Source organism: Neophocaena asiaeorientalis, unplaced genomic scaffold (assembly GCF_003031525.2).
Source record: "Neophocaena asiaeorientalis asiaeorientalis breed wild unplaced genomic scaffold, Neophocaena_asiaeorientalis_V1.1 scaffold313, whole genome shotgun sequence".
Taxonomy (NCBI): Eukaryota; Metazoa; Chordata; class Mammalia; order Artiodactyla; family Phocoenidae; genus Neophocaena; species Neophocaena asiaeorientalis.
This window is the reverse complement of record NW_020175412.1, coordinates 365,216-388,644: the sequence shown is the minus strand read 5'-3', so window position 1 is coordinate 388,644 and position 23,429 is coordinate 365,216. Positions and strand designations below refer to the sequence as shown.

The following is a 23,429-nucleotide window of genomic DNA, read 5'->3' as shown; positions in this document are numbered from 1 at the left end:
CAAAAAAAAAAAAAAAAAAAAAAAAAAAGAGGGGGACTGTGTTGGTAAGAGACTGATCCATTACATTCCTAGGTACTCTGGGGCCCCTGGCCTCTCAGTCACCTCCTCCAAAATAAACCCCAAAATCCTGAGCTCAGCATTTAAGTCTTTTCTGATATCTAGTCCCTGCCTAGCTCTCCAGGCTTCTCTGCATGCTCCAGCCCAACTGAACTGACTATTCTTATGAGTGCCCTGCCTTATCTTGCTAGTGACCCTTTGCTTCTGTTTTTTCCTGTCACCTGGAATGTTCTCCTTCCTTTAGCTACTAAGGATCAATTTCTAGTTATTCTTCCAGGCCAACTCAAATGTTATTTTCTCTTGCTCTCTGTCTGTGGTAGGTAGAATTCTAAGATGCCCCCCAAGATTCCCCAGTATACACACCCTGTAAAATCCTCAGGGTATGATATGGTGAGTTATCACTCCCATAAATAGGTCATGGTATGTGGTGCAGTTGATGAAATAAGGAGATTATCCAAGTGGGCATGACCTAATCACACGAGCCCTTTAAATCTGGGTCTGGAGATCAGAGGCAGAGATGTCAGAGGGATTTGAAGTATGAGAAGGATTTAACAGGAGGGAGATTCTCCATGGCTGTCTTTGGAAGATGGACGGGGCCACGTGGCAAGGAATGCAGGAAGCCTCTAGGACCTGAAAGTGGCCCCAGGGGCCTCTAGAAGCTGAGAGTGACTGCTAGCCAACAATCAGAAAAAAACAAAAAAACCAAAGAAAACAAAAAAAAACCCCAAAATCCCACAGCGATCTCAGTCTTAATACAAAGAACTGAACTCTGCCAACAACCTGAACGAACGTGGAAGACAATGAGAACTCAGTCTGATAGACACCCTGATTTTAGTCTTATGAAATCCTGAGCAGAGAACCTAGCTAACTCTTGCCTAGACCTCTGGCCCATAGAACTGTGAGATAATTAATGGGAGTGTTTTAAGCTACTAAGTTTGTGGTAATTTATTATGCAGCAATGGAAAATTAATACATTGCCCCTCCTCTGGGATCATACAATGCCTGTGAAAATTCTAACTGAATGGAAATGAAAGCTCAGGGATCTTTGTCAGGGGAGCTCTTTGTTCAATTTTTGCTAGCCCTGCAGAACTTCCCTGAGATTCCATGCTGTCTCCAGCTCCTCCCAGAATCTCCTCAGAATTGCTGTCCCAATGTGGATTTTCTGCCAAGTGTAAAAGAAATAAGAGAAATCCTTCACACTCTGAGGGCAAAGATGTCCTCGGCCCACCAAAGGGGAGACTCTCCTTCTGACCAGGAGAGTCTTCACTGGCTTCCCAATCTAACCTGCACATTGCCAAGACTGAGACCTTATGTTCTCCATAGTACCTTAGTCTTTCAAGCTCAGTTATGTTCAAAATTCTTTCTTATAGCATTTATGCATGCATTCATGTGATCATTTATTTATTCATTCAGGCACTGTTCAAGCATCAGGGATATGGTGGTGAAAAAGTCAGTCATGATTTCTGACCTGGTGAAGCTCATATTTTGGTTGGGAAGGCAGGCATGAATGAAATTATAATTACCAATGGTGACAAATGCTATAAGAAAAAAGAACAGATTGATGGAGGGAGTTGCAGATCCTTGACATAGTCTGGGGCAGTAGGAAGGGGTGAGAAGGACATTTGACCTGAGATTTAAGGCATGAGCTGGAGTTTGAGTGGCAATGGAAGAGATGAGAGTGGTAGGTAGGGAGCAGGGCAAGGCAGGGCAGAGCAATTTTCAAGCAGGAGGAACAGCTTGGAAGAGGTCTCTGAGTGGAGGCAGGGATGGGGGCAAGGCCCATTGGAGGAACAGGAGGCCACTGGGGCTTGAGTTCAGAGGGTGAGTGGGAGAAGGTGAGGTCAGAGAGGTATGGGATAGAGGGCAGATTATGCAGGGCCTTGAAGCTCATAAAGAGGACTTTGGACTTTATTCTAGGTATGATAGGAAACCCTTGAGAGGAGTTAAGTAGGGAAGGGACATGAAGTGATCTATGTTTTTAAAGGATCATGTTGGGCTTCCCTGGTGGCGCAGTGGTTAGGAATCCGCCTGCCAATGCAGGGGTCATGGGCTCGAGTCCTGGTGGCGCAGTGGTTAGGAATCCGCCTGCCAATGCAGGGGTCATGGGTTCGAGCCCTGGTCCAGGAGGATCCCACATGCCACAGAGCAGCTAAGCCTGTGTGCCACAACTACTGAGCCTGTGCTCTAGAGCCTGCGAGCCACAACTACTGAGCCTGCGTGCCACAACTACTGAAGCCCATACACCTAGAACTCGTGCTCCGCAACAAGAGAGGCCACCGCAATGAGAAGCCCATGCACCACAACGAGGAGTGGCCCCCGCTCGCCGCAGCTAGGGAGAGCCCGCGTGCAGCAACGAAGACCCAACACAGCCAAAAATAAAAATAAAATAAAATAAATTTATATAAAAATAAATGATCCCTTCGGCTGCTGTGGGAGAATGGCCAAGAGAATATCTCAAGAGAGGAAGCAAGAAAACCAGTGAGGAGGCTGGAACAGTTTTGTTGGTGAGGCACAATGGTAGTCTGCCCTAGGATAGTGACAGTTGGGGTAGTGAGAAGTGGGTGCATTTGACAAACATATTAAAGATAACAGTGTCAGGAAATGAAGATGGATGGGATATTGGGAGGGAGGGTGGTGAAGGAGAGGGGTATGTCAAGAATGTCATGCCCAAATTTCTATCTCTATGACTTATTGCCACCAACACCTGGTTCTAATCCTGCCCTACAAGGTCACCCCAGGAAATGTCACTCCTCTCAGGAAGGCGAATAGTGAAGGGGTGAATCACATTCAGCATGGGACCAGATTATGTAGGTTCAAATCTCTTACTAGCTATGTGATGTGGAACAAGTTATTTCACTTCTCTGTGCTTCAGTTTCCCCATGAGTAAAATGCAGATATTAAGAGTTTTTTGGTGAGGATTAAATGAGGACTACAAGTACAATATGTAGAGCAGTACCTGCACATAGGAAGAGCTAAAAAATGTAAACTGTTATTATTTCACAGTCTTTGGGAAATTTAAAGACAACTGTCATCATCTTCCCCAATTTTTATATCCCCTTCATTAAGCAGGGCTCTTCATAGAGCACAAAAGAACCAATCAGAGCTGACTGGCCTAGTGATGCTCCAATTTATAACCCCACATCCCTTCTCTGCTTGGGAAGCATGAGCAATTCTCTTGTCCAACAAAGCAAATGTCAAAGCCATAGCTTGGCCAGTTCATTTCTGTGCATTCCCCAGTCTTAACCTCCCTTCTCTCCCAGGGCCTCTAATTATGTGCGAATGTGCTGAGGCCCAGAGAAGTTAAGTAGTTGGTTCAAAGTCTCAAAGTAAGCAAGCAAGCAGTTTGAATCACAAGAATTTGCATAAGCTTTGTATACTTCTAGCTCCTGGTTCCCTCTATTCATACTGCCCCCACCCCTTGTGGCTTGACCTCTTGCCTATGGCACTCACCATCTTTGTCAGGAGTGAGGAAGGTATAGAAAGCCAGTGGGTTCAAGGACTCCACAAATTTGGACTCCTCCATTGACTCAGACAGCAGCTGTAGCTCCTCAGGGATAAGGAGCAGGATGACCACCTCAGGGAGGATGCTAGAAGGCAGCAAGACTGGCAGGTTTGGGGGGTTGCCTTCTGGCATAGGCCTGGAGCTGTTGGGTAGGCCCATTGTCGGGACTCCTGACACAGATGGTCCCAGAATTTTCCTGGTGCACTGGGGCTCTGGCAACAGGTCATGCTGATGCCATAGCCTTCCAGGGGGCAGCAGATAGGGCAGGGTGGGGAGAAAGAGAGTAGGGAGGGGCTCTCCAAGGACAGAAATTGTCATGGAACTGCTGGGACTTGTAGGACTTGAGATAGTGCTTGGAAGTATGCTAAGGCTCTGAGGAGGTGGGGACCTGAGTTTGTCAGGTCTAGAGGGTAATGAGATTTTGGGTTTATTGGGGATTGTTGTCTTAGGTTTGGAAAGTGATAAGCTTAGGGGAGTTTGATGAGGTGGGGCACTAGGTTTAAGAGGTGATGGGATTTTAGGGGTCTTGGGTAAGAGGATCCCAGGTCTAGGGTACGGCAGGTTGTTTGGGGTCTTAGGAGCAGGAACACTTGCTCTGGTGTGTGATGGGTATTTGAAAAACTGATGTGTGGAGACTCCAGCCCTGGGCTGTGACAGGCTTTTGGGTGACTGTGATGTAAGTACCCCAGGTTGGGGGTGTGATGGGGCATCTAATTTAGGTTGTGATGGAGAACCAGGTTTGGAATGCAGCAGAGTAACACGTTTCATAGAGCCACTTTTGGGCTGGGCTGGGGTGCTAGGATTCAGAGGTGGGACTTGTGTCTTGGAATTCATGGGTAATAGGGTACCAGAATTCTGATGTAATGGCGTGTTGGGCTTCAGAAGCAATAGGCCACCAGAATTTGAGGGCACAATGGCAGCAGGTGGTATCCTAAATGTTGGCTGAGCCAAGTTGCCAGAATCCTGTTGTGCTGGAATTTGGGGCTTTGGTGTGCGAGGGTGGATGAGGTACTAGGGCTCTGACCCAGTGGCTCCAACTCCTTGGAACTGGGCAGGAGTAGTTGAGGATAAGTAGAACTTTGGTTTCACAAGCCTTGATTTGGGAGAAACCTTGGGAACCAAGGCTGGCTGGGCTGTGCCTGCCCTTGGGCCATGACTGCTGGTGGATGAGGGCATGATGGTGCCTAGTCCATCTGCGGTGAAAGTCTGTTTCCTGACTTCTTCAGTGGCTTCTTTGGGCTGCACCATGACCAGTGATGTCAGAGGTGTGACAAAATCTTATTCAAAGGACAGGTTGAGGACTTTGGAAGCCAGCAGGTGGTGAGTGCTGGCATCGTGAGCTTGAAAGTGTGCCTCCAGCAGTTCTCCAGAGGTGATGTTGGCCCAGAGGCAGCGTATGAAGTGGGCTACATTGGGGGCTGGCTCCCCTGGGCAACCAAAGACGTTCTGGCTGCTGTTGGTGGCCACCTCACTGTGGCAGGCCCCGAGAAGCCGACCCCTGGGGCCACGGGTTGCCAGGTAGATGTCTAGTTCCTGCTCTCCTGGTTGCACTTGGCCTGCCACCACCAGCTCCGAACCACCAAAGTAGTTGGGGAAAAAGGCCCAAGGTGAGGCCCCAATCAAGCCACCTAGGTAGTCCAGATGCACATCTACCAGCAGAGGCATGGAGATCTCTTCATAGAGGCCCTCCAGCTGTAGGGCTGTGTTGGTGTCCTCATATATGCGCCAGGCTGCTCCTTGGTTCTCCAGGGACAAGCGACGCAGCAGTGGGAAGTCAGCATCATCCCCAAAGGCCAAGCTGACCTTGGGACACTCTGTTGTCCAGTGCCTGACGGATGTTGGAGAGGATCACACTGGGAGTTGTCACTCCAGCCATGGGCTCCCCATCTGTCAGGAAGATAATGAGAGGTATCCTCCCCACACTGTGGCCCCTCCCAGGCTCCTGGTTTCTATGGTTCAGCACTGAAGTAGCTGCCAGCAGAGCTGCATTGATGTCAGTCCCTAATTGGAGAGCAGACTGTGAGACCACTTTTTCTAGTAACTTCTACCCACATTGGACACACTGGGTACCTCACCAACCTCCCAGGCAGAGTCATATCTCCTTATCTTTGCTCACACTGTTTCCGCTGCTCATCCTTCCCTAATCCCCACCCCCACACAGGCTCCCTGAGATCTGACAGTGGGGCCCACATGTCCTTGGTTTTTATCACTCCCTGTCTCAGACTGCTCTGACTGTTTCCTGGGGGGATGTCTCATTCTCTAGTCAGATTGGCAGATCCCCAAGGATAGCATCTCCACCTCCATGCTACAGGGGAAAAAGGGCTGAGTTGTCAGGAGGTGGTGGGTGGGGGAGACTTCAGTAATCGTCTGAGAGAGGATTGATCAGAAGCCAAAATCAGGGCAGCAGCTTGCTCAAATACTTAGAAATAAATATCTAGCTTATTGATAAAAAATAAAAGTTTCAGCAAATTCTTTTGAGTATGTGCTTTAAAGAGGAGGAAATTCAGCCCCAAAGAGGAATGTGTCCTAAAATACATGGAGATTTAGCTATGCTCTTTCCACTAGGCAAAGAAACACAGAAGGACAAAGGGACATATTTGTGTAAAATGTAACAGTGATATTTCAGACATTATGAGAGGTGAAGTGGATGGGTGCATGAAGGGAGGGTTTCAAGAATTTCCCATGTAACCACAGCCTACCAATTTGGGTGGGTAGGTCTAACACAGCCAGCAGCTTCCACGTGCCCCAGGTAGTCCTTGGCACTGGGGACATTCTGGATGGTGGCCTGGATGGAGCCTCTGGCTTTCCAGACACTAACTGTGTCAGAAAAGGAGATGATGTTGAAGTAGTCGCTGACCGGCAGGTTACCAAGGATCACACTCATGGCCTTTTTAGTCTGTGGGATATAGATGATGTGAAGGAGATGGACCAAGACTTGAGGTCTTGTTCAAGACTGAAAGGCTCTTTCTATACAAGGTACTAAGTGTTGTATGGTTTTAATGTTCTCTGACTCCAGCACTTTAAGTCTAGGATTCTTAGGCCAAACTGCTCTATAGGCTCTAATGGCTCAAAGCCTAGAACTGTACTGTCCAATGGTAACTGCTAGCCACATGTAGTTATTTAAATGTAAATGTAAGTTAGTTACAATTAAAGAAAAAGTTAAAATTCTGTTTCTTCATTTGCAGTAGCCACATTTCAAGGGTTCAATAACCTCATGTGGCCAGTAGCTACTGTACTGGACACTGTTTAGAACATTTCTATCATCAAAAAAGTTCTACTGGACAGTGGTGGTCTAGAAGGTTCAAGTTCTATGCTTTCAGAGAGCTAGGATTCATGTGTTCTATGGTTTCTGAACCCATGATCAAGGATTCAATGATTCGAGGGCCCTAAAGTTTAAGAGCTTTACGACTCCAGGTATTTATAGCTACCTTTCAATGACTTTGCATGCTTTGGTTCTCTGTTCTCTCTAATCTGTTCTTCTACCTCAATTTCTGTTTCTTCCAGGCTGGTCTTCTCACCAGCCTCTAGATAACCTAGATTCTACTTCGTCTCCACAACTTTGTCCTTTACTTATTCATACCTTCATAGTTCCTTCAGTTGCTCTTTCTCTGGGCAGCCCTTCCTTGATTGCCTAGTCTGATCCATGCCCTTCGCCCCCAGATATTCCCTGTCCCACACTATTTGCTGACTATCTTACGTGGAATATTTTCATTCTCCATACAGATCTTGAGTCCTCTGAGAACAGGGCTTAGATTGCTACTTCCTCTTGGCTCCCTTCTCCATGACAATATTTAGTATAGGGCTACGCTCAGGGAATACAATATGTAGGTTCTAGTATTAGGGTACCATTTATAGGATAATTGCTATGCTCCTGGCAGTGCAACTTTAGATGCATCAGCTCATTTCATCTTCACAGCAACTCCAGACCAGGGCTCGAACCCGTGTCCCCTGCATTGGCAGGCAGATTCTCAACCACTGCGCCACCAGGGAAGCCCCTATTATCCTCATTTTACAAGAGATGACATTAAGGCTCAGAGAGTGGAGTGGCTAGCTCAAGGTCACACAGCTAGTCATTGATAGACCAGGGACTCAAATGTGTATTTTGGAGGTGGTAAATCCAGTGATTTTAAGCATAATATACACCTTCAACCTTTTATAGAAGTGTGGATTCTAGAAACCACAGGAAGGACATTTGTGGCTTGCCTTTCTCTACATCTTAAACTGATAGAAGATGCCTTGAATGCTTTTAGGGGAATCAGAATATTTCCTGCCATAAGATGAACTCAGGGGATAAGTCACACATTCTGGGATCAGGAGCTGAGCACCAGGGACTTCCCTGGTGGTCCAGTGGCTAAGACTCCACACTCCCAATGTAGGGGGCCCTGGTTCAATCCCTGGTCAGGGAACTAGATCCCACATGCCGCAACTAAGAGTTCTCATGTGGCAACGAAGATCCTGCATGCTGCAACTAAAAAAAGAAAAAGAAAAGAAAAAGATCTCACATGCTGCAAATGAAAAGATCCCACATGCCACAAAGAAGATTCCACAAGCTGCAACTAAGACCTGGAGCAGCCAAATAAATAAATAAATAAATATTTAAAAAGAAAAAAGGAGCTGAGCACCATATTCCTGCTTCCATTGAGAGGGCTGACACATAAAGGATGGCTTCCCTGAGAATCTCCTGTTATCCAGGGACAGATTATGTTTTTAAAAGTATGTTGTTTAATCTCCTATTACTTTGAGATTTTCCAGCTATCTTTCTGTTGCTGATTTCTAGTTTTATTCCATTTAGTCTGAGAGCATACTTTGTATGATTTATATTATTTTAAATTTGTTAAGGTGTGTTTTATGGCCCACAATGTAGTCTGTCTTGGCAAATGTTCCACATGAGCTTGGGGCAAATGTGTATTGTGCTGTTGTTGGATGAAGCGTTGTGTAGATGTCAGTTAGATTCAATTAAATGATGGTGTTGTTCAGTTCAACAATGTCCTTATGGATTTTCTGCCTGCTGGATATGTCCATTTCTGATATAGGGAAGTTGAAGTCTCCAACTATAATAGTGGATTTGTCCATTTATCCTTGCAGTTCTATCAACTTTTGCCTCGTGTATTTTGACACTCTAATGTTAGGTGCATACACATTAAGGATTATTATGTCTTCTTGGAGAATCGACCCTTTTACCATAATGCATCTTTTAATCCCTGACAATTTACTTGCTCTGAAGTGTACTTGGTCTGAAATTAATAAAGCTGTTCCAGCTTTCTTTTGATTAGTGTTAGCATGGTATATGTTCTTTGCATCCCATTACTTTTATCTATCTGTGTCTTTATATTTAAAATGGGCTTCTTGTAGAAAACATGGTTTTTGTTTTTGTTTTGTTTTGACACTGACAGCTTCTGTCTTTTTTTTTTAATTTTTAAAATTTTGTTATGGTAAGAACACTTAACATGAGATCTAGTCTTTTAAATTTTGAAGCAATTTTGAAGCAATTTTTAAGTCGGCCGTACTGTGTTTTTTTTAACATCTTTATTGGAGTATAATTGCTTTACAATGGTGTGTCGGTTTCTGCTCTATAATAAAGTGAATCAGCTATACGTAAACATTATATGGAAGCTTCTGACTTTTAATTGGTGTATTTAGACAAGTCATCATTAAAGTGATTACTGATATAAGTAGATTAATATTTGCTATATTTTAAACTGTTTTCTCTTTGTTTCCCTTTTTTTTTCTTTGTCTCCTACTCTTTTCCTGCCTTCTCTGGTTTCAGTCGAGTGTTTTATATGGCCCCATTGTCTCTCGTCTCTTAGCATAACCATTATGTTAAGAAAATTTCTTCGTGGTTGCCCTGGAGTTTGCAACATGCCTTTACAACTAATTCCAGTCCACATTCAAATAACACTATACAGCTTCATGAATAGTTCAAATACCTTGTGACAGAGTAGTCCAATTCTTCTATCTTGTCCTTTATAACATTGCTGTCATTAATTCACTTATCAGTAAACTATATTCACTGAATACATTGTTGCTATTATTATTTTGAACAAATCGTTATCTGTTAGATCAATTAGTTAAAAATAAAATATATTATTTTACTTATTCTTTCTCTAACAATCTTCCTTTCTTTATGTAGATCCAAGTATCTAAGCTATCCCGTTTTCATTCTCTGTGGAGAACTTCTTTTAACATTTAGCTGTGCAAGACAGGTCTACTGGTGACAATTCTCTCAATATTTGTTTGGCTGATAAAGTCTTTATTTTTCACTTTCGAAGGACAATTTTGCTGCATACAGAATTCAAAGTGAGTGGTTTTTCCTTCAACACTTTGAATGTTTCACTACACTCTCCTTTTCCTTGCATGGTTTCTCAAGAGAAATTCAATGTAATTCTTATTCTTGTTCCTCTATAAGTAAAATATTATTTTCTGTGGGCTTTTACAGGATTTTCTCTTTGTCTTTAATTTTCTGCAGGTCGAATAGGATATGCGTACATGCACATTTCTTGGTATTTATCCTGCTTAGTGTTCTCTGAGCTTCCTGGACCTGTGGTTTGATGGATGTAATTTATTTTGGAAAATTTGTATCTGTTATTCCTCCAAATATTTCTTCTGTTACTTTCTTTCTTTTCCTTATGGTATTCCCATTACACATGTTACACTTTTGTACATGTACACAGTTCTTGGATATTTTGTCTTTGTTTTTTTTTTAACATCTTCATTGGAGTATAATTGTTTTACAATGATGTGTTAGTTTCTGCTCTACAACAAAGTGAATCAGCTATACATATATCCCCATATCTCCTCCCTCTTGCGTCTCCCTTCCACCCTCCCTATCCCACTCCTCTAGGTGGTCACAAAGCACTGAGCTGATCTCCCTGTGCTATGCAGCTGCTTCCCACTAGCTATATATTTTACATTTGGTAGTATATATAAGTCCATGCCACTCTCTCACTTCATCCCAGCTTACCCTTCCCCCTCCCCATGTCCTCAAGTCTATTCTCTACATCTGTGTCTTTATTCCTGTCCTGCCCCTAGGTTCTTCAGAACCTTTTTTTTTTTTTAGATTCCATATATATATATTTTTTCATTCTTTTTTCTCTTTGCTTTTCAGTTTGGGAAGTTTCTATTGTCATATCTTCAAGTTCATTGATTCTTTCTTTGGCCATGTTCAGTTTCCTAATGAGCCCACCAAAGGCATTTTTCATTCCTGTTACAGTGTTTTATATTTCTAGTATTCTTTTTAATTTTCTTAGGATATCTATCTCTGCTTAAATTTGCCATCTGTTCTTGTATGTTGCCCACTTTTCCCATTAGAACCATTAGCATATTAGTCATACTTATTTTAAATTCCTGGTCTGATAATTTCTAAGCTCTGCCATATCAGTTTGGTTCTGATGCTTGATTCATTTCTTCAGATTGTGTTTTTCCTTTTAGCACTCTTTGTATATTTTTGTTGAAAGCCAGACATGAGGTATGAGGTAAAAGGAACTGAAGTAAATAGACCTTTAGTGTGAGGTTTTATGTTTATCTTGTTAGGAGTTAGGTTGTGTTGGTTGCTGCAGTTGCAGGTGTCAGAGGCTAAAATTGTTTCTAGAGTCCTTGTTTTTGTTTCCTATGTTGTCTTGGATTTCCCTAGAGACTCTTTCATAAATAGAGTACAGGCTTCCAGTTCTTTCAACTGTAACCTCCTGCTTTTACACAGGAACCCAGCTAACATGGTGGTCATGCATGGGGGGAGGAGAAACATTCTATAGTTCTAGGATTAGGTCTCAGTCTTTTAGGGCACCTAGCCCCTGGAATATGCTCATCACAAGTTCTTTCAGCTTTTATCCTGCCTTAGATGAAATGGGAAGACTAAAAAGGTTTGGAGTTGGGTATATCCCTTCCCATACATTAAAGGCTAGAGGAGACAGTTTTCAATACTTCCCTTCTCCCAGTTTGGTTATATTCTCATAAAACACAAGTCAGTTAGCCTTAGGTCGGATGGGCTCTGTGGTTCAAAATGTCAAGGTAAAAATGTTACACTGTCCCAAGACACTAGAACTGTATATTTCTAGAACCACAGGGTATTATGGTTTGTTGCACTTCACACTGTCCTCCCATTGCCCTTCCATTCTCAGTGGTGATTCCAGAGGAAAGCAAGTGTGGCCTCTGAATCCCTTAGCAATGTCAACATATGATTTCATGGAGCTGACCCAGCAACTCCTTCTCCCCTTTTACAATTTCAGGAGGGAAATCACCACTGTGGGAAATGTGGGACTTGCTGGTTTCACACAGCTTGCAAGGATGAGACCAAGTTTGTAACTGAAATATTTTCAACTCCAAACATGCCCTCTTCTCCTTGTTTGAATGGGAAAGGAACCTAGGGCAGAAGTGGTATTAGAGGGAAGCCGAGGGAAAAGGGGCAGCTTCCCATTTAGGGAAGGCCAGTCTTATGGTTGACCTGTAGTGCTGCTCACATACTTGTGTGGGTGTTGGTGTGCAGGCGGCTGGTCCTCAGCGGTGGTACGTGAAGATAGCCAATGCCTGTCTTTTCTGACACTGTGACCTCTACACTCAGCCTTGTCACCAATTGGGGTCTCAGGCTCACCACCAGCTGGTACTGGCCCTGGTGCCGCTGCAGCAGCTCCTCGTAGGTGAGAAAAAAGTCACGTTTGTGGCTGTTGCCAGGCTGGTGAAGATGCGAAACTTCTCTGATTCTCAGTCCCTGGTCTTGAAAGGGAGGAGGATGAGAGATGGGATCTCGTGAGGAGGAGGGGAGCTGTTAGATGACCTAGTTCTGGCTACCCCCTCTCTGGCCCCAGCAGACCTGGCCAAGCTTCTGTTTCAGCTAAGTCCCTCAACCACAGTTAGTTATTCACTCACCCACTTGTTAAACTATCTCTCTCCCTCATTCATCCTCTTACATATTCTGCCTAAGAAATTCTATCACAGGCAGCTTACCCATAAGGAAACTATGTTAGTGAAAATCTGAATCTACAATAAAACAATAAGGGAGTAATGATTTATTTTATAAAAAGAGGTTTCAATTTACACACAATGCCTCTTTCCCTTCAAATAACCCCTCACGCCCACCCCTCCCCCATGCTTTAGACTAAGCTTGTTTATACGCCATTAGTTCCTCAGTATGCAGTAGCCAAACCTAAAGTTTCCGTGCTTGATGAAACTGTTTTGGAGGCTGAGAGGAAACATTGAAGGAAGACAATACACTTCTGCCATCAGAATGGAACTCAGTTAGGAAACAGGATTTGATTTAGAGAAATCTCACTTGAACATAACCTTACCGGAAGATGCCAGTTCTTAAATAAGCCACATCCTGCTGGCAGGAGGAAAGTGGAAGTAGTGAAGTAAACTCCCATTTATTGAACACCTACTCTCTTATAGGTTTTGCTATTCATTAACTCACCTCATCTTCATGTAATCCTATGAAGTAGAGATCATTATCCCCACATTACAGAGGTAGAGATTGAGGCCAAGTGAAAACATGTGTAAGTCCCTGATCACACATCTAAGATGAACTTGTCATGTTTCAGACTGGTTGGAGCCTTACCTCATGCCTACATGAGCAGCTATTTTTTCCTTGCTGATGGGCTTCCTCATAGATTTTCTTTGCCTGGTGCTTCTCTTTGACTTCTGCAATGTAGACTTTATTGTTGATGGTCCTGATGGAGCAGGAAAGAGGAAGGACAGACAGAAACAGAGAAAGGAAAAAAGAGATGGTCAGTGACATAGACAGAAAGAGACATACAAAGAAGATGGAAGAGGAGGATGAGGGATGGGGAGAGAAAAAGAGCAAAATAGAACTGTGAAGCCAGAGTGAGAGAAGGAAGAAGAGAAGAGAGGAGAGTCCAGGGGGATAAAAGCAGGTGAAGCAGTTATCATTATCTCCATTTGTCAGGTGGGGAAATAGAGACCACACAGTTGGTATATGGTTGACTTGGTGTTAGGACTTTATGTTTTCCAAAGTGTTGAATGAATTCCATGTTTTGACACATAAAATAATTTTAGGTGGGACACAACTGAACATTTTTATTACAATTGTTATATATTTATTGTAATGTGTATTAAAAATATAAGTAGCACGTTGAACACATGAGCTCATAGATATTGTTACTTAGGATAAGCCTAACCTAGGTAATCTTAAGTGTATCTATTTACAGAAACTATATTAAGTAACTAATATGGTGGGTGGCACAGGCAGTAAAAATTGTGAAAGCGGAATGCAAATTGCTGCAAAGGCATCTGAGATTGACTAGGGAAGGGGCCTTGACCTTAGCGGGCTCAGAGACCAATGAGATACTAATTCAAACTTGTTTTACCCCAGTTTTTCCTATTGCTCTAAGGAAGGTAATAAGGTATAAAGGAGTTCAAAGAAGGGAGGAAGCACTTTTGCCCAAGTCTTCCAGAAAAGGTCCTAGAGGAGGTGGCCTTGGTGGTGGGGGAGTTCAAATTAGGGAAGATTTGGACAAATGATCATCACTGGTCATGCCTCCTCAGTCTCCTTTGTTGGCTCCTTCTCTTCTTGATTCTAAATCTTTGGAACATTCCTAGACTCTGCTCTAGACCTCCCCTTCCTCTGTTCTTTCTACAGTCACTCTCTAGGTGAGGTCATCTAGTCCCATGGGTTTAAATATCATTTGCACACAGAGGCCTCCCAAATCTGTATCTCTAGTGTGGACCTGTCTCCTGAACTCCAGACCTATATATTGCTTACTTGACATTTTACTAGCATTTCCAATAGGCACCTAAAGCTTAACATATCCCAAACTGAGTTCCTTGTAGCTCCTCCACCTCCCAAATCTGCTCCTCCCTTGGTTTTCCTTATCTCAGGAAATAGTTGTTCAGCTGGAAATCTTAGAGTCATGCTTGCCTCCCTTCTTCCTCTCATACACCACTTCTAATCCATCAGGGAATTTTGACCCTATCTTTAGATATGTCCACAATCTGATTACTTCTTCCCACACCCACAATTACTACCCTAATCCAAACTACCAACATTTCTTGCTTGGATAAATGCAACAACCTACTAACTGGCCTCCCTCTTTAAAGCTTTGCCTCCTTATTACCTGTTCTCTTCACAGCAGTCAGACAGATCCTAGATACTGTTAAATCCTAAGTCAGACCATGTCCCTTCTTTGCTCAAAAGTCTATGTGGCTCTTGTCTCAAATCAGGGTAAAGGCCAAAGTCCTCACCAGGGCCTCCATGGTCCTATACTATATGGCTCCCTGTCACCTCTTTAACCCCATCCCCTCCTTCTCTTCACCTTATTTATTATTCTCCAGCCACCAAGGCCTCCTTGCTGTTTCTTGAGTTTTTTCAGAACACTCCTGTTTAAGAGCCTTTACAATTTCTGTTCCCTTTGTTTGGAACACTCTTCCTCCAGATATTGGCAAATCTTATACTCTCTCTTCTTTCAGGTCTTTGTTCAAAAGTCATTTCCTCAGAGAGACATCCTTGATCGCTCCTAAACAGCGCCTTCCCACTCACTCTTTATCTCTCTTGCTCTATTTTCTATTTCTTTGTAACACTTATCCATAAACTGACATATACTTCCTTGTTTATTTTTCCCTTATCTGCCTTCTCCATTGGACTGTAAGCTCCTTGAGGGCAGGGATTTTTTCTGTATTAATTGCTGCTGTATCCCCAGTACCTGGAATGCTGCCTGGCACATAGTAGGCACTCAACAATTATTTGTGGAATGGGCATTCCATACAGACAGCAGGAAAACACAGGGACCATGTTTCAGAGAACAGCAAGTAGTTAGATTTGGCAGGAACAGAGAGGTAGAGAAAGGAGTTATGGAGAGAAGTTTGGAGTGGTTGTGTAAGCCTAGAGAATAAAGGGTTTTGAACACTAGACTCAATGAGCTCATATGACAGTGAAGACTAGATATGGAGAATGGGAGTCCAAGATAAATCTTGAAGGGGGGGATGGGTCAGATCTGGTCTTTGAGGAGTGATAGATAGTTCCTTGTCCTAGAGAATATTACTGCAACTCTGTAAGCGGCAGGAACAACAGTCTCTCTTTAACAAATGGAAGGCACAGGTACTGGGGGTGGTTGGGGTAGAATAAAGTTATTTGACCAAAGCAGCAGTTTCTAGGAACACTTGAGGAGGATATGCAACCTGCAGAAAAGACCACTCAGGTGGGAAGTGTTTCTAGGCAGCTGAAACAGACTATTGCTGTGGCTGGGCTCATGTGGGGGTGGGCTGAGCTGGCATTGCCCCAAGGTCTCCTGGGGGTTGTAGGGGTGTAGGGTGGGGCTGGTCTGGCAGCAGCACACTGGGGCCTCTGTATGTGTGCTGCCTGCAGCAAGCATACTTTCCATGGAGTCTGCCCAAAACATTTCCTCCAGCCTGCTTTGCTTAATTAAAAAAATTATTTTGGACTTTTTTCCATTAGAGCAAAAATCCACATTCTGTCTGGCTGCTTAGCTCTTGTATCATTTGACCAGCAACCTCTCTGGTGAGCCCCCATACTCCAAACCCATGCTGTCATTTTTGCCGTTGATCTTCCTGGGTCACCCACACACAGTGATCCTGGCCCCTTCCAGTCTTACCCATATGGAAATCCTGTTTCCAGGAAGCTTTCTTTGACTACCTCACCACCTCTCCCATGAACTCCCTTGCCAGGGACACACTGCCTACCTCCTCCAACCTTTCCTCTCTTCCGGGGAGTGCCATCTGTCCATCAAGGCCAGGAGGTTCCTGATGACAAAGCTCAGGCTCTAGGGCTGCTGTTAACAGAGGCTTACAGATTGTTTATAGCACAAAGCCCACCTCTGGTGAGGAGATCTGTGCAAAGGCCGAAACTCTGCACGTGCTGGCCTCATTCATCTGCTAAATCTGAGTCACTCTTCCCGTTGGGACCATTTTCTAATTCACACTAAGGTATTATATGAGCCAATGAGGCCCCACCAAGTTCTCCTTATCTGCTCCTCCTCTCACATTTACCATCTCAAAGAAGGCACTGTCACCTACCAGGTCAGACAAGCTGAAATCAGGTGGGCACCTTCTATCTTTACTTACTCCCCACATGTATGCACCAGGTTGTTTCTCCCTCCTTATGGTATCTCAAATCCCACCCCCACTACACTGTTCCAGCCCTCAGCAGCACTTATGCGGATATTGCCCCAGGCTCCTTACTGAGCTCCCTGCTTCCCAGCTGGCCTTTCCAGCCCACCCCACCTCACTATTGTCACTCCTTGCTTAAAATCTTGCCATGTCTCTTCATTATGGGCCACAGTTATTTCTAAAGTGGAGTGCACACACTTTGGGGGTGCTGGAGTGTGTACACGCCAACACACACTGAGGGAGCGGGAAAACAATGTTAACACTCTACTTATAGGGTTTTCTCTTACATTGTCTACGTATAGTTTTACATATGCTTCATAATGTACCTAATATATTTGCTCAGTAGTGTACTTATAGACTTTATAAATTAATAAATAATATATATTTGGGAAGTACATGGTCAATTTTTTCCTGATGGGTGTGCAAACACATAAGATGGTTTGGAGACCATCAGGTAAGGGCCAGGTGCTTGGTCTGGCATTGGCAGCCTTCTACCACCTAGTCTTTCCTTACCTCTCCAGTCTCAATTTTGACCACTCTCTACCTCTGCTTGTGCCCTACATTCTGGTGACACTGAAGTCCTTCCAGTTCCCCTAATGGGGAAACATTTATTCCTGTGCTCCTTTTGCCTGGATTCTCCAGCCCTGCCCTCAGCCTGCTTGCCCGATGAACAGCTCATATTTTGAACCTCAGTTTAGGTATCATCTTTGTGAGGCTTTCTCTGCATGGGGCTGGGGAACTGACCACTGTCTCCTGGTAGGCCTCGCCATTCCCACCAGCCCGCATTCACGCTTCTCTTTCTTCCCAGCATACTTTATTAAAATTATCTGCTTTCATTTTTATTTCCCCCATTAGACTGTGAACTCTTTGGGAGCAGGACCATGTGCAATTCATCTTCCTTTTTCCGTAATACCCAGCCCAGTGTAAGTCACACAGTCAGCATCAGGAAATGTTTGTTAAAAAAGTAATCAAGCAAATACTATCAAGGAAATATTATCTACCGGCCACTAATTTTAGCATATATTTTCACATATATTAGCTCATTTAATCCTTTCAGGTGGGTTCTAATTTATTTTATTTTATTTATTTATTTATTTTTGGCTGCACTGGGTCTTCGTTGCTGGGTGCGGGCTTTCTGTAGTTGCGGCGAGCAGGGCTACTCTTTGTTGCAGTGCGCAGGCTCTTCATTGCGGTGGTTTCCCTTGTTGCAGAGCATGGGCTCCAGGTGCACGGGCTTCAGTAGTTGTGGCATGCGGGCTTCAGTAGTTGTGGCTCGTGGGCTTCAGAGCGCAGGCTCAGCAGTTCTGGCGCACGGACTTAGCTGCTCCGTGGTATGTGGGATCTTCCCGGACCAAGGCTCAAACCCGTGGTCCCCTACATTGGCAGGCAGATTCTTAACCACTACACCACCAGGGAAGCCTGGTGGGTTCTAATTTTATCCCCATTTTACAGATGTGTAAAATGAGACTCTGATAAGTGACATGATTTGTCCTGAGTCCCATAGCTGGCAGAATCAGAATTCAAACTCAAGAGTGCATGCTCTTTATCACTATGCTCTGCTGAAAGAATGAACAAAAGAATGAATAAAACAGTGAGTTTGGAAGCAGACTTACATGGTGAAATTGGAGATAAAGGTGAGGCGAGGCAGATCCAGGTCAAAGATGACTTCATGAGCCTTGGCATGTGGAGTGAAAAAGACAGAGGTGACCAAGGTGTAGGCATAGCAGGAAACCACAGTAGAATGCATTGAATAGATTTTCATCAACAGCTGAGGGAAGACAGGGAGGTGGGTTAGGTAGACTCTATCCTTGGCCTACATGTACTAGTACCCAGGACTCCTGGACAGGCCTCAAGGTACAAGTGGAGAAACTGAGGCCCAGAGAGGGAAAACAGCCTCTGTCATTCATTTTGTGGATCTGCCTAATATTTCAGTGAGCTTTACCAAGTCTCAGAACCAAAGGCTCACAGAGGATCACAAATCAAGGGACCTCTGGACAAGTGCTTCTCCAACTTTAATGTGCACATGAATTTCCTGGACATCTTGTTAAAATGCAGATTCTGATTTAACAAGTCAGGGGTGGAGACTGAAATTCTGACTTTGTAACAAACTCCCAGGTGATGTTGATGCTGCTGGTCTATGAATTTTACTTTGGGTAGCAAGGCTTTAGAATATAACAGAGTAGCTGTCATTCATTGAGCTCTACTCTGTGCAAGACACTGTGATATATGTGTCTATAACTATATCTATATCTATTCCCTTTTTAGGAACTCAAGTGTAAAGGATTGCACCTGGGGACTTCCCTGGATGTCCAGTGGTTAAGACTCTGCACTTCCACTGCACAGGGCACAGGTTTGATCTGGTTGGGGAACTAAGATCTTGCATGTCGCAAGGCGGGGCCAAAAGAGGGGAAAAAAAAAAAAGAATTGCACCTGATAAGTACAATCAGACACTGAAAGCATGATAAGCATTTGGCATCCATGATCTTATTTAAGCCTCACATCGGCTCTAAGGGCTACATAATATTATTGTTCATATTTTACAGATGTGTTAACTGGGCCCAGAGCCTGAGGCCGCACAGTAAGTAACATATCGATCTTCTTCCTGACCTTTCCTGAAGCCATGATCCCTTCATCTACCCACACGTCTAGCTCATTCTCAGTGTGGGGCAGAGGGAAATGAAGGCATTTGGGATCAGCTGGACCTAGAATCAAATTCTGGTTCTGCCACCTCTTAACTGTGTCAATCTCTGAGCCTCAGTTTCCTCTTCTATAACAGTAGATAGCTTAGCTATCTACTTAGCTATAATAGTAGAGCTTAGGTTACAGGGATGCTGTAAGGACTAAATGAAATAATAACTCTAAAATCCCTGGTGGAGCACCTGACATATGCTCAGAAAATAGTAACCCTTTCCTCTGGCCCTAGTTTCCTAGGACTGAGAAAGCAGACCAAATAACCTTCCACTGTTGCCCCCAAGGAGCTAATTTCCTTGCAAATCCTGGGGCTCTGTTCCCTCATCCCAGATCTAACCTTTGTGCTTGATGAGGAGGTCCCAGAAGGTCCCTGGCATGTCAGTTCCAGGAGAATGGTCAGCAAAAAGCTGATACAGATGAGGCATCTCCACTTAGACAAGATGCCACCTCTGGCCCAGGGCTGTTGTTCACATCCAGAAGGTCTGAGCCCAATCTCCAAACTCGTGCTCTTTTAAGCCTTCAGGTATCCCTTCTCTTGAGAGGGAGGGACTACCCTGAAGGGTGGGGAAGACTCTGAATGTGGCATTGAATCCACACAAGCCAGGATTGTCCAAGAGCTGGGGTTGGCATCTTGCCTGGAGAGGGGCCAGTTCCATGCCTCCCTTTTTCCCATCATCCAGCTGTAAGATGAATGGAAACTAAACATACTAGAGCTCTGGGTCTGTCTGTTTGCTGTGTTGGCCCAGGGTGGGGTTTTTCTTTCCTATAAACATCCACAGGAGCCCAGTAACTGAGGCCAGAGAAAGGTCACTTAGCACTGATCATCTTAAAAAGGTAGCTGATATGAGAGAGGGGTTGGTGGAGCAAGGCCCCAATCCTGGTCCTTTCTGGCATGGATTTTAGCCTTGAGACAGGAAGGATTTACTTAGGGTCCCATAAAAATTGGCTCTTACAGATATGAGTCTTACAATCTGCAGAATATTCAGAGGCCAAGACAGGCTAGGGTAGGACTGAGAAAATAAGATAGTGGTTCAAAGTAGAACTACTGGACTCAGACCATCTGGGTTTGTCTCAGTTCTGCCACTTACTGACAGTGTAATATTGTGAAATTTAATTAATTGTTCTGCAGCCTCAGTTTCCTTACCTATAAAAAGAGAATAATAATAGTACCTATTTCATAAAGTTGTTATGAAGATTAAAAAAGCTTGTACTTTCAGAATGCTTGGCACATGGTAAGCATTCAGTAAACATTAGCTGCTAGGACTAGAGCTGGATGAGGCCTGATTGATCTCGAAAGTATGGGAAGCTCCCTGTCCCTCTGGAGACCTAGGTGGGGGAGGGGTGGGGAGATGCTCAGCTGATGGGCGTCAGTCTGCCTGTGGGAACCCAGAGATGCTCTGGACTGTGTCTACAGGAACTGTGAAGGGCAGGAGTGAGAACTGGAGCTGAGAAAGAAAATTACTTGAAGGTGTGCACACGGGACATCAGCATCAGTCAGAACCCCTATCCCTCTGCCCTTTCCACCCACATAGAGCACATGCAGCCCCAGCACTTACCTTCAGGCAAAATCTCTAACGACATTTTACAAACTGCGTAGGGAACATTCAGACTTGTCCTATGGCATTTGGTACCACATAACAAAGCCTCCTCATTCTTGTATTTGGTGACCCATGGCCTGTCAGTTGCAACCTCCCCCAAGTCCACACAAGGTTTCCTGTCAGAATTTCCTCATGGGAGAGAGCCCTAGCTAGAAAAAAAACAGCTCTGCTTATACAACAACAGAGAAACCCACATCAGCTACCAGTCCTTTTCCCTTACCTGGGATGGATAACCGAGGGTCTTCAGGCAAATTAAGGGAACCTGCAGCATGAAAGCAAAAGACTAAAATAAGAAAATAGAACAACTGACCCCAGAGAAATTTGGGAATTTTGGAAAGGAAAGAGAATTTCAGAAAAGAAATGATAATATCCTCAGCAAATTTCAAGAAGGTAAAACATGAAAAAAACAAGACGTAAATGCCACAGAACAGGAACAATCAGAGAAAAGAAAGACTCCTTAGGGATGGAAAATAAGTTGCTGAAATTAAAAGAAAATCAACAGAAGGACTGGGAAATAAAATTGAGGAAATTTCCCAGGATGCAGGGCCAAAAAACGAAGAAACACAAAGTAGGAGAGAAAATTTAAGAGATGAAGATTAATCCAGCAGGTTCAACATCTGAATAACAGGAGTCCTAGCCAGAGAGAACAGAAAAAATAAAGGACAATTTCTCAAAAACTTATTAGAAGTTAATTTTCCAAAGCTGAAGAAGGATTTCCAGAACAGGTGCCCAGAACAGTGAACCCAGGTAATAGTGGATCCAACCCAAGCAATTACTACAACAGCCTCCTCACTGGTCTTCAGCTTCCTACTTTGTCATCCCCGCCCCCTTCACCAGTATATTTTCACAACAGCCAGAGGGATCCTTTTAAAACCCAAGTCAGATACTCTCCCACCTCTGCTAAAAACCCTCCTGTGGATCCCGCTGTGGCTTGGCTTACAGGGCCCTATAAGATCAGGCCCCCATTACCTATCTGACTTCATTTTCTATTACTTCCCTCCTTGCCTTCCTCCACTAGTCTAGCAACACTGACTTTTATGTTCTTCAAAAATGGCAGGCACGAGACAAACAATGCCAGGCACAGTCCTGCTCTAGGGCCTTTGCACTGACTGTTCTTTCTATTTGGAATGTTCTTTCCCCAGGTATCCACTTGGCTAGCTCTCTCACTTCATGCAAGTCTTTGTTCACATGCTACCTTTTCAGTGAGTCTTTCTCTGACCAACCTATTTAAAACTTCAATAACCTCCCACTCTCACTGGCATTCTCTATCCTTTTTACCCTGATTTATTTTTCTCTATAGCACTGATAACACTTAAACTTGTTATATATTTTACTTATTTATCTGATCATTTTCTCTTTCTTCCTCACTAGAATATCACCTCCATGGGGACAAGGATCTGTTTCACTGCTGTATCCTCAGCTTCTAGAACAGTGCCTGGCACATTGTAGATAATAAATGTTTGTTGAAAGAATGAATACAATAAAGTCAAATAATTCAAGGAATAAAGAAAGGCTATTAGAGAATCCGTGTGTGTGTGTGTGTGTGTGTGTGTGTGTGTGTGTGTGTGTGTGTGTGTACCTGTTCGAAAAAATCATGGTCTAACTACAAAGCAAAATAAAACATAACATGATTATAAGAAGCTGATGGAATATAAGAGGGACTCCCTTTGACCTTGATAGTAGAAACATTCTCTTTGGAGAGGCCGAAAGATTGTGACATAGGACTTGTAGAGAAGGAGCTGTATTCCTGGCTCACTATTTGGCTGGGTTTTGAAAAATATTTACATAGTCATGATAATGTAAATCATGACTGGTTTTCAGGTTTTACAGTCAGCATGAAGACAAAGCAGGGAAGAGCTGGTTGTGGCTGCAGAACAGAATGTAAATGTTAATAACCTAGACAATGTGAAGGAAAGATCAAACTGACAATGTGGGTCGTTCAATGGGCAGAGGGAGGGTGGTGGCTCTAACATCCTTGTCCTAAAAAGTGGGTAGTCAAAATTACCTGTCAAAAATGGATGGAATAAGGAATAGAGGTTTGAGTATATGTATTTTTTCAAGTTACAAAGTTAACTAGGAACAACAAAGCAATATCAGCGTTAAACATTGCAGGGGAGTGGAGGGAAAGTGAGGCAGTGTACAGAAACAAAGCCCTCATTGTCATACTTGAGAGTCAACAGGATATTGTCTAAATTTTATAAACCAAGAGACAAAGTATATACATGTTATCTAGAGTTGTAAAGGGAGCCACCAGCAGAACTAAGTGCAAGAACTGGGTTTTTTTTGTTTGTTTTTTATAAATTTATTTTATTTTATTATTTAGTTTTGGCTGCGTTGGGTCTTCGTTGCTGTGCACGGGCCTTCTCCAGTTGCGGAGAGCAGGGGCTACTCTTCTTTGCAGTGTGTGGGCTTCTCATTGTGATGGCTTCTCTCATAGTGGAGCACGGGCTCTAGGAGCACGAGCTTCAGTAGTTGCGGCACGCGGGCTCAGTAGTTGTGGTGCATGGACCTAG

General features: G+C 43.8%; 1 protein-coding gene across 1 annotated transcript in view; it reads right to left on the bottom strand.

The window, feature by feature from the left end:
- ITIH6 (inter-alpha-trypsin inhibitor heavy chain family member 6) overlaps positions 1-20,899 on the bottom strand; it is a 34,920-nt gene extending 14,021 nt beyond the window's left edge. The window contains 14 exon segments of the mRNA XM_024767174.1: positions 1,129-1,219; positions 3,508-4,560; positions 4,563-4,609; positions 4,611-5,365; positions 5,367-5,560; positions 6,284-6,493; positions 12,017-12,196; positions 12,199-12,260; positions 13,104-13,123; positions 13,125-13,215; positions 18,241-18,395; positions 19,656-19,778; positions 20,407-20,462; positions 20,875-20,899. Of these exon segments, the coding sequence (XP_024622942.1) occupies positions 1,129-1,219; positions 3,508-4,560; positions 4,563-4,609; positions 4,611-5,365; positions 5,367-5,560; positions 6,284-6,493; positions 12,017-12,196; positions 12,199-12,260; positions 13,104-13,123; positions 13,125-13,215; positions 18,241-18,395; positions 19,656-19,778; positions 20,407-20,462; positions 20,875-20,899 (3,062 nt within the window).
- Positions 20,900-23,429: the final 2,530 nt, after the last annotated feature.